The 16,379-nt window shown below is 34.0% G+C and overlaps 1 protein-coding gene across 2 annotated transcripts in view; it reads right to left on the bottom strand.

The window, feature by feature from the left end:
- Positions 1-15,904, bottom strand: part of LOC133331396 (carbohydrate sulfotransferase 11) — a 30,407-nt gene extending 14,503 nt beyond the window's left edge. The window contains exons 1-2 of one of the 2 annotated variants that reach the window (XM_061539823.1): positions 15,758-15,904; positions 2,497-2,625 (exon numbers count right to left, since the gene is read on the bottom strand). In XM_061539823.1, coding sequence (XP_061395807.1) covers positions 2,497-2,625; positions 15,758-15,889 — 261 coding nt within the window. In that variant the 5' untranslated portion in view covers positions 15,890-15,904. The remainder of the gene's footprint in view (positions 1-2,496; positions 2,626-15,757) is intronic. The other variant, XM_061539889.1, reaches the window with a different exon arrangement.
- Positions 15,905-16,379: the final 475 nt, after the last annotated feature.

Here is a 16,379-nt window from a genome sequence, read left to right on the forward strand (position 1 = left end):
TCAGTAGAATGAAGACCCCTATTGTTATTGGTAAATATCGTTTAATATTTAGGTGATGAAATGGACCAAATACTTAATTTTTTCGGTTTTTGTGGTTGCTCTAGAGGCGCAATTATTGCCCGAACATCGTGAAATTTTACATGAATAAGGGGATCGGGCCAAACAATAAGCATGGCTGTTTTGATGAAGATCGGTCAATATTTAGAGGGTCAAATGGAGCCTGACTTTTGTGTGAAAAATTACAAAATTTGTATTCTATAGCGTATAGATTTACCTCTGATCATAGACCCGAAAAGTTGATAATATATTCAAGAGTAGTGGTTGACCTTTAAATTGATACCATTTATATTGTGGTATGTACTCGAATGTGGGAGTTACGCTTAAATATTTACAGGTGCTTACCTACTCAAATATTATTTAGTAACCCATTACCACACTAGAGGGCGGAAATATAGCGCTGATCGCTTTGAAATTTTCCATGAGGTTCCAGTTATGGTCAAGGACAACGCCTATAACTTTCGGTGATGATCAGATTATAATTATGGGATGAAGTGGACCGAATACTATTTTTTTTTTGTGTTTTTTCGAGACGTTGCCAATAATAGGCCGAAAATCACAACACAACCCACGGTGAACGGAATCTGTACTGAATATGAATAATAATATTCGGAAAATATGTGAGATGCTGTTGACCTCTAATCGGGCAAGAGAGTGCAAATGTCACGAAATATTGCCCAGGCTCGAAATAAACATCTGCGGAAAGTTAGAACTCCGTCGTAGTTTTGTAGGGTGTCACATGGTCGGCCCCGTCCGACTATACTGCTCCGCTCATTGGTTTAAGATTGTTTTTCCACTACTATTGGCAGCGTAGATTTTTAAAGAATATTTTTTTCAAGGTCTATAAAGAGCGTAAATTTTTAAATACAATTTTCAAGGACTAACTAAAACTATTTTGCAATAGGAAGAGAAGATTTAAAAAAAAATATTTTTCAAGAACAATCAGGTTTCTAAAATGTTTTAAAAATATTTTATTCAAGGACTATCAGGTGCGTAAAGTTTTCAAAAATATTTTTTTATGTTTATCAGAAGCGTAGATTTTTTAAAGAACTTCCGAAAGCGTAGATTCCTTAAAGAATATTTTTTCAAGGAATTTCGGAAGCGTAGATTTTTAAAGAATATTTTAGGTAAGGACTTTCGGAAGCGTAGATTTTTAAAGAATATGTTTTCGGAGACCATCAGGATCGGATTTTTCAAGGACTATCGGAAGCGTAGATTTTTAAAGAATATTTTTTGCAAGGACTTTTGGAAGTGTAGATTTTTAAAGAATATGTTTTCGGAGACCATCATGATCGGATTTTTCAAGGACTATCAAGAGACAAGTTTTTTTTTGAAACTATTAGGAGTGTCGATTTTTAACGATATCTTTTTCAAGGACTATCAAAAGCGTAGATTTTAGCGTAGACAATTTAAGATCGTAGATTTCCTACACAATATTTTCCCAAGAACTATCATCAGCGTTGATTTTAATATTTTTTCAAGAACTATCAGCAAGAATTGCAGATTTTTAAAGAAAGTTATTTCAAGTATTTACTATCCGAACGCGTACAATTTTCAAATATTATTATTTTTTATTATTTTTAACGGAACGTATTTTTTTGGTACTAATTGTAAAGAATTTTTTATTTATGCAAAAATTTTCAAAAATATTTTTTTAAGTTTTATCAGAAGTGTAGATTTTTTAAAGAACTTCCGGAAGCGTAGATTCCTTAAAGAATATTTTTTCAAGGACTTTCGGAAGCGTAGATTTTTAAAGAATATTTTTTGCAAGGACTTTTGGAAGTGTAGATTTTTAAAGAATATGTTTTCGGAGACCATCATGATCGGATTTTTCAAGGACTATCAAGAGACAAGTTTTTTTTTGAAACTATTAGGAGTGTCGATTTAGATATTTTTTCAAGGACTATCAAAAGCTTAGATTTTTCGCGTAGACAATTTAAGATCGTAGATTTCCTACACAATATTTTCCCAAGATCTATCAGCAGCGTTGATTTTAATATTTTTTCAAGAACTATCAGAAAGAATTGCAGATTTTTAAAGAAAATTATTTCAAGTATTTACTGTCAGAACGCGTACAATTTTAAAACCTATTTGTTATTTTTTGAAGAAACGTATTTTTTTGGTACTAATTGTAACGAATTTTTTATTCATGCAACCAAAGATAAATATGTGTTTTTTTTTAATATTTGCCATTAAAATTAATATTTGGAAATTCGATTTTATTGTATAGATTAAATAAAGGGGAAACATGATTAATTATTTAGTATGTATGAGGGCCAATTAATAAATACATTTTAGGACCATTTATCAAAACTAAATATTTTTTTTGTTAAAATGGTACATAAGTTTTTCTTTGGCAATTTGTTAGTAAGATTTTCTGGTTTGTGGATTATGTAGACATTTATTTTTTGTTATTTTTTATTATTATTTTATATTTACTTTATCATATTTGGAAAATCTTTTTTTCGAGTTCCCTGTGGCCGCTACAGTTAGATCCTTATTTTTGCCAAGCAACATGACGGGATAACGAAACGATTTATCGGTAAAATGATCCTTGATTTTAGAGGCCTAAAAATTTCAAAAAGTTTTTATTGTAGTGGTAGTTTAGAAGTGGTTAGTTTAGAAGTTAGATGATTTTTTTTTTGTAGGAGCATAGTTGGAGAATTTTTACATATTGAAGTACTAGCAAAGATGTAATAAAAGCAGCCAGCCATTTGTTCTAAAAGGTTTTTGATAAAAGTAAAATTAAAGAAAAAAGAAATCAAAACTACGAACAAATATCCAATTGAATTGAATTAGCAATTGATTTTTTGGGAGGATCATTTTTTGTATTTATTTTCAAAGTTGGGCCGATTATTTAAGCTATATTTGGTTAAGCCTAGCAGTTGTTTTGATTTATTTAATGGATTAGCTATGAATGTTTAATATTTGGGCAAAACCAACTAAAATACTGGGTCAAATAAAAAATATATCTTTGTGCACTCAATAAAATTGTAAAAATTAAAATTGTTATTTACAAATGAAAAAAATATGTTTGAAGGGACCATGAAAAAAATAAGGGAGGATTTCATTAAAAATATTTTTGGAGAGACCATCACAAATATAAGCCTTGATTTCATTATTCATGTCATGCGAATTTTGATTCCATATCAGCTAATAGACGTTTAAAACTTTCACCTACATATCACTTAAGGGGACCCCCCCCATTCTCGGGGTCAAAATTTTTGTTGACTTAATTCCAATCTACACTAATTCAAGAATGTCCCTGCAAAATTTCAAGTAAAAATCTCAAGAACTCTTGAAGATATAGCCGATTTATTGTGTCAGCATCAAGTGACGGCTGAAGGGCTTCTCAAACTTTAAACGCGTTTTTCTCTAAACATTTTTTTGCGAATGGCGGGCACGATAACTCAAAAACTAATAACCCAATGATTTCAAATTTTTACACGTTTCTCTGTGAGTGTATAGCTATCGTATGAACTAGGATAACGCCAATCGGTGAAGATCTTCCTTATTTTTTAAGTTGGTTTTTGGTAAAAAATCGGCGATTTTCCAAAAATATTTTTTCAAAGGTCCGCCATTTTGTTAATTTTAGAGCGAAGTCAATAATCCTAGTTCATACGAGAGCCAGACATGTACTCTTTCTAACACCGTTGGAATTTTCGGATTCCGATGTTCCAGTGAGGAGTTATCATGCCCGCCATCAAAAATAAGGACTTTTCTTTGATCACAAAAAACAACAACAAAACAACAACAAAATTTTTTTGTAAATTATTTTTCTTCCTCTTTAAATCTTCAAATATATATGTGCAAAGTTACAAACCCTAACAAGCATTGGTATTCATTTACCAGCCCATTTAAAATCTTAAAAATAAAAAATCGAGAATGGGGGGGGTTCCCTTAAATCGAATATAATTATTAATAGAAAAGACTTGTGAAATGATGACACGACAAATCACAATTTTCCTTTGATTTTGTTTTTCACACAAATACATACCCACAAATCGCTAACAATCGTTCTTTTATAATGGTTCTGATGAGAGTTGTTGTAACCTTGACATAGACGTCTACGATTGCACACACGTGCATGTATACATACATTATGGCCACTGTAAATATATTCATACACACACACACACACTCTAAATGTATATGTATGTGAATATCATATAAGATGACATATTTATAAACGAATGGTCGTGGTGTGATTGTGTTGGTGTTTTTAGTTCACTTGGCAATTTAGCCTCAAGGAATTAAAGTGGCAGTATAAAAAAAAATGTGCTATTATTTTCTTTTCCGTTTTGCACGTTGTCCGTACGTCAAAAAATAATTGCATGGTTACAGGATATTAATAAAAAATGACGATTTCATTTTACTCTTTTTGTACTCTTTGCGATTAAATGACAGTTGGTTGTTGTGATATTGTAAAATATTTAAATATTTAAAAAATGATTTCCTTTTTTTACATGAAGACCATCAATGCAAATATTGTAGGAAACCACTTTCCCTCTTCACCTGAAATTGGAGTGCCCACATTTCTATAGATTAATTAATGCTTTAATAGCTAATTAAACACTTAAACAATTTACATATTTATTTTTAATTGAGATTATTTCATTTCTCGTACAAAAAACACAATTGCCACTCGAATAATAAAATATTTTCGGAGAACTCATTAAGTTGTGGTGTTGTAATTTCAACAATTATAACACGCACATACCTAAATATACGTAAGTATATGAACTACGAAAGTATGAGTTATTAACATATGACGCATACGCCACATATATTCAGCAGGATCGTCATTATTGTGTACATGGGAATATGAAATGATTTAATTCAATTACTGGAAATATTTGTTACAAAGTATAAAATTCGTATAGAATGTGATTTCAATAGAAATTATTTGCAAAGGTATTATGTGGATATCTAGATTTGTGAATTTTCAAACAAGTATTATTTGTTGAGAAGATAAACGTTATTTGAACACCCTACACAACTATGTTGTAAGGGTATTGTAAATTTGTGTGGCCCCACGAGTTTGTAGTGCCAAGAAATATTGGGTGGCGTAGGGGATGATAGATACCAAGCCACGGCTCTGATTGGCTTTAACATGGCGAAGTCCAGGCTTATCTTGGTCCATCTATCATCTCAATTGTGGACACTGACCTCCCCGCGGTGCCATGGATATAATGGATCGAACATTGCAAGCGGTAACAGCCACCTTTGAACAAATTGAAAAGGAGTCTTCCAAAGTAGGTCTGGCAGTAAACGGCGAGAAGAGCAAGCTGATGGTATCAACGCGCAATACATCCAGTAGACTCGGACCAACTGTGGAACTTGAGAACTACAGCTTCGAGGTAGTCAAAGGCTTTATATACCTTGGTTTCGCTATAAATAAAACGAAAGACATCAGTTTCGAAATTCAGAGAAAGATTGTGATGGCCAACAGATGCTACTATGGTCAAAGTAAGAAGTTTAGAACCAAGGCCACGTCCCGCCAGACCAAACTCACACTTTACAAGACGCTGATACTATTATATGGATCTGATACTATTATATGGATCTGAAGCATGGGTACTTGCGCAAGCAGATGAGGCAGCTCTTGGGGTGTTTGCAAGAAAAATTCTCCGAAAGATCTACGGGCCGATCTGCGTCGACGGTGTATATCGGCGTCAAATGAACCACGAGCTCTACAATTTATACGCGGACATCGACATAGTCAGTCGTATTGAGCTGCAGCGACTACGGTGGCTAGGCCATGTTGTGCGGATGAATGAGAATGCCCCAGCTCAAAACATATATAAAAACGAGCCTACTGATGATTTCCGTAGAAGGGGAACACCACGAATTAGATGGAAAGACCAAATAGAAAACAACAAATTGGAACGTGATCTTCCAAATTGGTGGCTGGGTTTAGGCCATTAATAATTATGATATAGTGAACATTTTTAAATATTTTTTCTAGAAACCAACATAGGCGTGAATTTTAAAAAATATTTTTTCAAATTCCGACATAGTTGTGGATTATTCACACTCCAATATATGCGTGGATTTTTAATATTTTTCCATAAACCGACGGTTTGGACCAATCCTTTGCTATATCCAGACGCAACAGTTGTTGTAAAAATGTTATTAAACTCAAAAATATTCCTAAAAATTCTTAAAAATAGTTTTGAAAAATCCCCGCTTGAAACACTAATCGTCTATTTAAAAAAATGCTGACTCTGTTATAATTTCAACATATTTAAAAAATCAACTGCGGTTTGGATATTTTTCCTTACATGAACCTATGGAAAATACTTTTTGACGTACTATATAGGTGTTTACGTGAAGAGAAAAACATTTTGAAGGACGTTTAGAGATACAAGCACGGATTTAAAATTTTTATTTCTTAAACATATTTTTCCCTGATTTCATATTTTAATAAGGGATTGATATATTAGAAATTGCGACAATGTTCATATTGGGAATGAAAGAGTTTGGAGAGAATCTGAATATGGGAAATTACAAAAACCTTTTAAATTCCTTGAAGCTGAGGTTTGCAAGGTTATAACTCGCGAAATATGAACATATTGCTTATAATTTAAATTCATTTCTATAAAATGAAATGTTCTTGTCAAAATCTCAAAATCAAAATATTGGTAATAAATAATAAGTTGCGTGGAAGCTGTGATGTAAAAACATGGGTGGAAATGTGTTGAAGCCAACGAGTTTTTTTGTGTTCGTTCCTGATTTGTGGCTAAACTACACAACGCACGCACGTGTGATCAGTGACTAAGTTGCAGAATACCCCATGGACAATATGGTTCTAATGTATGATTTTTCGATATAGTCACTACATCCACCCAAAAAGGATGCTGACATTTTGAAGCCGGATTTTCGGTGTTTTTTTTTTTAATTTTTCTTATAATTAGGACTCGCATCCAGATAATGGACTAAACTAATTATAGGATTGTAGAACTCGTGATTTTGCTTCGTTTAGTGTATATCTCATGAATGTGCTCACCATAGCTTCTTTGCAATTGGGTTCCAAAAAAGAAAATTTGGTGCGTAAATTTTTATAAAAAAAATATTTTTTGAGTCTAAAATTAAGAAATTCCATTCAAATTTCTTGGAACCCCGCGTGATTTTAGTTTTTTTTACGTGCCGGATCTAATGAGTCCATCCATGTTCAATTCCACCCAATAAAACGGCGGATATAGGTACCTTAAATGCGGGAAATACTGCAATTGATTTCACATACATTCATTCTTGTGTTATTATAATCGCGAATCTGTGTGAAAATAGGTCAAAAATATATCGATACGCGAATAATATGCGTATGTTATCCAAAATCGATTGAGGAGGCACTTCCGCGGTTCTTAACCGATCCTTTTAAAATAGGTGTATTTGGTGTATTTTCATAGGAGATTACTGAAATCGGATGCGCATAAAAATCGTATACACGTTGCGTGATTTTTAGCCACTTTTACGGTTTTTTCATAGTAAAGTGCATCGAGCGGCACACTTTGACTGCTAAATTAAACATCGAAAAATTCATAATTATTGAAAGACATTGATTCGGTGTATACGAAAACCGCATGCGCATCAACTGATTTCAATTAATATGTGAATTGCATGCTTTGCAATATTGATCATATTTATGTATTGTAACTGTAATATATTTAGTCATTTTTACAGTCGAAACTGTTATCAGATGAATATACCGATATTTAACAATCATCTAAAAGAATTTGAAGAAAAAAGCGTCGCATACTTTAGAAGATTAAGGCAAAATCGTATTCCCTTAACCATACTAAAAAAATAGGGGATATTTTTAACTAAATAATCTGTTTAAATATAATGACACTAGCATATACCCGCTACTTCGTTAGCGAATGTGAAAAGAATTTATAACCCAATACCGACCATTATGAAGACATTTTAGAACCATTTAGTACCTATGTTCCAAATGGTACCAAATCCAAATTTGGTACTATTTAGTACACATTAGTACGAATTTCCAAAACTTTCCACATAGCTCAATCTTACATTCCAACAAAGATCCTAACTCCAAATTTCAGGATCCCAGCACTATCCATTCACCTAAAATTTAAATTGTACCAAATTTAGTACAATTTAGTACCCATTGGTATAAATTTCTAGAACTATATCCATACCGCAATCCTACACTCCAACAGTAACCTTTTTTTCTCCAAATTTTAGGGTTTCCAGCTCTATTGGTCCACCAAAAATTTAAATTGAACCAAATTTAGTACACATTAGCACGAATTTCCAAAACTTTCCACAAATCCCAATCCTACACCCCAACAGTGATCCGAACGTTAATTTTCAAAATTCCAGCTCAATCGGTTGACCCAAATCCGCGTTTGGTACTATTTAGTACAAATTTCAAAAAACTTCATACATCGGTTCACCCAAAATATTAATTGTAGAAAATTTAGTTCACATTAGTAGGAATTTCCAAAACTTACAAAATATCTCAATTGTACCGCAACAACGTCCCTAACTCCAAATGTAAAGATTCCAGCTCTATCGGTTCACCCAAATCCAAATTTGGTACCATATACGCATTGGTACGAATTTTCAAAATTCCCTATATATCATAATCCAATGATCATAACTCCAAATTTCAGGATCCCAGCTCCATTGGTTCAACCAAATCCAAATTGTACCAATTATAGTATGATTTAGTACTTTTCGTACACATAAGTAAAAAAATTCCAAAACTACGTACATATTCTAATCCTACTCTCCGGTGGTAATTTTAATTTTAAATTTCAGGATTCCAGCTCCATTTATACCTGCAATTTAAATAGTACCATATAGTACTTTCCGTATACATGAGTATACGATTTCAAAAACACACCCTTATATCGACCCAACTTCTCAACCTCAATTCGCATTCCAAATTTCAAGTTTTTAGCACAATCCATTCGCAGGCTACCAAATTGTACCACATTTAGTACATTTTAGTACTTTTCGTATACTTCAAGTGCAAAACCCCTTTGCTACATCTCTTTTACACTCCATCAATGACCCTCAATCCAAATTTCAAAGTTCGTCAAAGTTCAATGACCCTCAATCCAAATTACAAAGTTCCGTTTGCCAAATACAAATGGTATCACATTTAGTACTTTTCATAACGTTTTAGTACGATTTTCCAAAAACCCAGCCTTATCTGTAATTTTTGGACAACAGTGACCCTCACCCAAAATTTCAAAATTCTAGCTTCAGCCGTTTCGTCTGGGCGTTGATGAATCGTTAAGTCAGACAGTCAGTCAGTTCGTCAATCACTTTACTCTTTTATTAGTATAGATAATTAACAAAAATTATAGCAATTTTATATGATAGTCAAAAAAACTATTTTTATATACCTCGCACTTCCTCTGTAGTTGTGTCACTATATAAATAGCTTGTCCATTTACGAGAACGTCTACTATCGTTTACACAATTTATGTAATATCATTGTATGCCTTAAAATATTTCAAGAATACACCACCCACTTAACGCTTGACCGCCACCCAGTGGTTTCAATGAAAATGTATTGTGCTTTCCGTCATTTCAATAATTTATGGAATCTAAAGTGTTGCTCATTTTGTTGTAATCGTGAGGCAATTGAACACCTTTAGGATTGCGGGGGAAATGTTTTTTTGTTCGTTTGTTTATTTTCTTTTATCGTGTGTCTGTATTTTGGGTATCAAAGCGGCACAATAAAATTTGTTTCTATAAAAAAAAATAAATAAAAAGTTGTACATATTTACAGTACAGTGTGGCAAAAAAGTATGCGTTATCGAAGCTAATATTAAGAAAGATTAATAAAAAATATATATTTCTTATGATAGAAATATTATATATAAATAAAATATAAGAGCGTTAATTGCTCGTTCCGAAAACATAATTTACCTACTCTTAAACGTTGGTTAATGGTGAAAGTATGGAATTCATTCCCCAGCAAAGTGGGATTTAGATCGACTATTTTAAACTAAAAAAAAAAAAAAATACACCAGGATCCCAAATTATACACTAATTTAAAAAATTTAACATTTTTCAGTATCGAAAATTTTGTAGAATTTGATTATTTTTAAATATATTTAATATCAGTAATTTTTATTGAATACTGTGTGCATTGGAAAATTATTGACTGTCGCCATCATCATAAATTTGTTCCAATTACTAAAAGAAAAAAAAAACTAATCATGTACACGTTCGGACATTAATCGTATCAGTCGGATGAAAATTTATTTTAATTGGGTATGTTAAATAAAACCAGTGAGAGGAGCAGTATAGTCGGACGTGGCTGATCATACGATACCCTACACAATTACCACGGAACTATAAGTACAGTCCTTCTAATTACTTGTCCATATTCCCTTCACCGTTGGTTGTGTGGTGATGTTCGGCTTATAATTGCTACCTATAGATTTTGGGCTCTTGAAGAATGACATGACATTGACTACATATAACAAAGTTCCGATCCATTTTCGGTATTTTCAAAATGATCGCGTTGCTTCAAAAACCCTCTATGAGATCAACAATACGCAGTTTTGAAGGCGGGCTAAAACCAAAATGGTAATCCGTCGTCTTGGCATTCAACGAATTCTTTTTATTATCACACATAAAGAAAAAAGTGCACGACAAACGATTTGTATGGTGAATGCTATCAAAATAATTACTTTCCATTTAACCACTCTTTTTAAAATAACTTGATCATTTGACATTATTACCTATTAAAATTTGATTTCGATTTGCTCATTATACCCTTCACCACACTATGGTACAGGGTATTATGGCTCTGTGCATATGTTTGTAACAGACAAAAGGAAACGAGATAGAAAGATGGTTCCTTTTGAAAATATGCACTTTCTGAGTCGATTTACGCGTCCGTCCGTCCGTCTGCCCATGTTAAATTGTAAACAAAGTACACGTCGCATTTATGATCCGAATTGGATGAAATTTGGCATAGGTCACTTATTTGGTCCAAGGACGAACCCTATTGAAATTGAGAAAAATCGGTTCAGATTTAGATATAGCTCCCATATATATTTTCGTCCGATTTATTGTAAATGGTGTACCAAAGTCCCTATATATCTTTCGATTTGCACGAAATTTGGTACAGCGTACTGAATCCGGTCTAGAATGATGTGTGTTAAGTTTACTGAAAATCGGACCAGATTTAGATATAGCTCCCATATATATTTTCGTCCGATTTAATGTAAATGGTGTACCAAAGTCCCTATATATCTTTCGATTTGCACGAAATTTGGCACAGCGTACTGATTCAGGTCTAGAATGTTGTGTGTTAAGTTTACTGAAAATCGGTCCAGATTTAGATATAGCTCCCATATATATTTTCGTCCGATTTAATGTAAATGGTGTATCAAAGTCAATATATATATTTCGATTTGCACGGCATAGCTTAATGAATTAGGTCTAGAATGATGTGTGTTAAGTGTCGTGAAAATCGGTTCAGATTTAGATATAGCTCCTATATATCTTTAATATAAGTTAATCTCTGGCAAGTCTCATTGAAATCGGTTCACAATGACATGTTTAGGGATCCATTTTCGTGTATGGCCCTTCAACGTCTGTTAGGATTCATCTGTTGAATATACCCAAAGTGGTGAAGGATATCATATAGTCGGCCCCGTCCGACTTTACTACTTTCCTTACTTGTTTACTTCTGCACTCGCACCGTCAAAAGAAATCGAAATATATGTACGATACGCATGTATGTGCACTGTGAAATGCCAAAGTAATCATACCCCGTTCACCGAAATGACACTTTCAATTTGTATCATGACGAATGAAAGTAAAAAAACACACACACACATTCATGACCCTCAGGTCAATTAAAAATGATTGGCGCATTGGGAATTTCTCTGCAGCGAATTTTTTCATTGAGGCTAGTCATTTCTTTTGAAGGAAACCTGAAAAACACTATGGTAATGAAGGGTGACGGGGAATAGGAGATTTTTCTTTATCATGTAAACAAATTGTAATGACGATACTCAGTAATAACTAAACAACTTGTATATTCTGCTTTGTGAAATGTTTATTTATCAATCAATGCAAATTAGTTTTTGGATTTCTTTCATATTACGGCAATACGAGAATCTGAATAGTTGCTGTAATGAAGTGATTTTAATAAACAAATAATTTGGTTATTATTATTTTAGATATTCATAGCTGTCATATACACGTGTGTATTTTCCATCGATTTCATGCAAATGGCTCAACTTCTGCACAAATGATCGTAAATGTTGCAGAATAACGTGATCAGTCGTGTAAGTCGTTATTAAGCCCGGTTGGGAAAATCTTGTTAAATCCTTTTTAAAATGACTTAAGTCGGTGGGAGCCTTATATGGTGGCTATGCCCAGACAAGGATCCCCATATAAAGGGGGTAACTTTCAAGCAATTTTTCAAACATATTGGGCAGTATCTCAGCCATATCTTGACGAATGTTGACTTTTAAGTCCTCAAGAGAGAAGTTTATCTGCATAAAAACGTTCTTTTGCGTAGTCCCACAAAAAAATCGAATGGTGTAAAATCATATGATCTTGATAACGCCACGATGAGAAATTACGCGCCTAGGAAAAAGTTTCTTGCTATAAAGCCTTCTTCACTCGAACTATGTGGCAGCGTCTTGTGAAATCATATATTCTTCATGTCGTATTCTTCAATAGCAGACATGAAAAGGTGGTTATCATATGACCATAACGCTCCGAATTGACGGTGACAGTCGTTACATCGTCGTTTTTGAAGAAGTAAGTTTCAATCATTCCTGCAGACTAAAGAGCAAACCAAACAGTGAATTTTTCTCGATGTAATAGCCTCCTTTTAATTGCTTAAGGGGTTTCAAAACCCAAAAAATTACTAGTTTGTTCATTAACATCGCACCTGGTCAGAAATGTTCTTCATCGCTGGAGAACATTTTGGTCGAAAAACTGTCGTTCAACGCCTGTTGTTCAAGCACCTATTCCGCGTATCTGTGACATTGTGAATGGTCATTTGGTTTCTGTTTTTTCATAACCTGGACTTTATATAGATATATATCTGAATGCAAACTACACCATAATGTGTACAATATTTGTCACCGCTCCAGTATCTTCAAATTTCTTCAGAATGTTGACAATTGCTTGTGTATGTTAATTTAAATCACATCTTATAGCACGATATGTGGCTGTGGCAAACTCACCATTTTTATACCCTCAGCCTTATGGCACTTTGATACGGCAAAAATGTGGCTAATCGACATATTGGTTTTAGGCACCATGTTTCTTGGACCAATTCCGTTTCAGACAATTTAGAGTCGTTTTACAAATGTTAGTCAGTCTGGCCGGATGATGCGCATAATAACACTCAAAGGCAGTAACCGTTTCATCCACTTATTCTGGTACCTACCCCACAAAATGGTCAACATTTCATGGGAGTGGAACTTATAGGTCCCCTCCTTCTGGTACCTGCCCCACTAAATGTCAATCAAGATAATAAAATATCTGATTTGATCCAAATTTTGCAAATCGCAATATTTTCGATTGACCTATAGACTTCATCCTTCGACATTTATATCACCTGTAGGGAAAGTAGTAAAGTCGGACGGTCCGACTATATGATGCCTTTCATCACTAAACGGAGCTATGTAATTCTATGCTCAATTTTGTACGTTGTGCAAAATTTGATGTCAATCTGACTAACATAAGGAATTTGATGCCCAGTTTACTTAAATCGGGCTAAAATATAAATGGAAGCTATATCCAAATATGAACCGATTTCAACGAAACTTCTCACAGGTTAGGTTATACTAATTTCAGTACGTTTTGTTCCTATCAGCCATATATTGGTTCCTTGGTGCGTCAATTACTTAAAATCAATTTACAATATTAGGGAGCTATATCTAAATCTCAACAGATTTTCACGAAACTTGGCAGACATAAATCTAGGCTCAATTCAGTACGTTATGCCAACTTTCGTGCAAATCGAAAGATATATAGAGACTTTGGTGCACCATTTACATTAAATCGGACGAAAATATGTATGGGAGCTATATCTTAATCTGGACCGATTTTCACGAAACTTAGCAGACATCGCTCTAGGCTCAATTCAGTACGTCATGCCAAATGTCGTGCAAATCGAAAGATATATAGAGACTTTGGTGCACCATTTACATTAAATCGGACGAAAATATATATGGGAGCTATATCTAAATCTGGACCGATTTTCACGAAACATGGCAGACATCACTCTAGGCTCTATTCAGTACGTTATGCCAAATTTCGTGCAAATCGAAAGATATTTAGGGACTTTGGTGCACCATTTACATTAAATCGGACGAAAATATATATGGGAGCTACATCTAAATCTGAAGCGATTTTCACGAAAGTTAGCACACATCATTCTAGGCTTAATTCAGTACGCTGTGCCAAATTTCGTGCAAATTGAAAGATATTTAGGGACTTTGGAGCACCAATTGCCTTAAATCGGACGAAAATATATATGGGAGCTATATCTAAATCTGAACCGATTTTTCCCAATTTCAATAGGGTTCGTCCTTGGGCCAAATAAGTGACATATGCCAAATTTCATCCAATTCGGATCATAAATGCGACCTGTACTTTGTTTACAATTTAACATGGACAGACAGACGGACGGACATGCATAAATCGACTTAAAAAGTGATTCTATGTATATTCTCAAAAGGAACCATGTGTCTATCTCGATTCCTTTTGCCTGTTACAAACATATGCACAAAGACATAATACCCTGTATCACAGTGTGGTGAAGGGTATAATAAGATGGAGTCTATAGATCAACCTCTTCAAAGACGAGCAACTCTTTGATAAAAAACATATACCTTATCTGAAGCGAATAATAAAACATGTGTTTTATTCTGTATACCTTCGCAGACCATATCCTGAAGGTATATATCTGTTGGCAACACCGACTGACACTTTTTACTTGTTGTAGTAGGTTTGATCATTTTATGCGTTGTGAGATATTACTTCTGAAACCACGAAATGGATAACCCTTTACTTTAAAATCTCTTCACACCGTAGACCCATTGCAATGTTGACACTCTCTTTTTGCGGAAATTTCTGAAAGCCTTACTAGGCAGTAAATTCAAAACAAGAAAATCTTTTGTTTTCAGTCGACTAATTACTTCAAATCCTATGCATGTCACATTTCACATGCATGTATTTATGTATGTGAGCATGACTGAGCCTGCAAAGTAATCCTTCAATACCTTACACAAAACGCAGGCTAAAAGTATACCTCAATGTTTGCCTCTCTTTGTTTGTCTCAAATTTGTTTGAGGCAATAATTTAAAGCTTGCCTGCAAAGAGTAAAACGCCCACCCGCATACGAAACATAAACAAAACACACATTTTTGTTATTATATGTAAGTAAGTATGTATGAGTGTTAGAATGGCTAGCTTTGTTGGTTGTTTGCTTTTTGAAGCGTCTACAACATCAGACAAGAGCAAAAAGAAAACAAAAACAAAAGAAAACTGAAAAAGCTTCACTTTTTTATAAAAGAAAATTCAAAGAAGCAAAAAAAATCAAAACAAAAGCCAAACAAACAATGCGGCAGTCTACACGGATGGATGGATGGGATCGATAGATGAAAGAATACTTGGTAGGTTCAATGGATGGATGGATGGACGGACGAATAGATGGATAAACTTTAAGACTTACCTCATAACCTTTGATTTTGTAGATTTGTTCACTGCGAACCAAATAGACCAGAGCCAGGGGTAGGAATGCAATTGCCGTGAAAACCAGAAAATAACGCCGTATGGCGCGCCAGTATGTCTTGTTCAGTCGCATTGATGAAATGTCTGCGGAATATGAATGCACACGCCCGCCCACTTCACTACAATTCACTTAGATATGGCACGAACTTCGGCCAGTGCCTTCAAGCGGAATACTCGGAGCTGTGGTGGGACTTTTAAAATGCAACGTTTGTTTGCAATGCAATTCAATACGACCACGTATACGCACGTTTGTACTTCTTCTTCTTCGTGAACACTTGCAGTTCTTCAACAGCTACTCCAGGGGGGAATGGGGTGTGTGTGTATATGTTGGGGATTTTCAAAGTGGATTTTGTTTGTATGTATAATTTTTAACACCTTGATTCCTTTTTCACACCAGACGCACACGTTTCAATATTTTTTTGCATATAAATATAGAAACATGCATACATATGTATGTATGCACCTGTGTGTGTTTGTTTCTATTTCTATATGAGTGTGAATGTTTTCCTAAGTACTTTTATATAATTTTTTTCTACTTTGCAATTTGTTTTTTAGCTTTTTTT

This window comes from Musca vetustissima, unplaced genomic scaffold (assembly GCF_032173495.1).
Source record: "Musca vetustissima isolate MV318-11 ecotype Yass unplaced genomic scaffold, APGP_CSIRO_Mvet_v1 utg80434, whole genome shotgun sequence".
NCBI lineage: Eukaryota > Metazoa > Arthropoda > Insecta > Diptera > Muscidae > Musca > Musca vetustissima.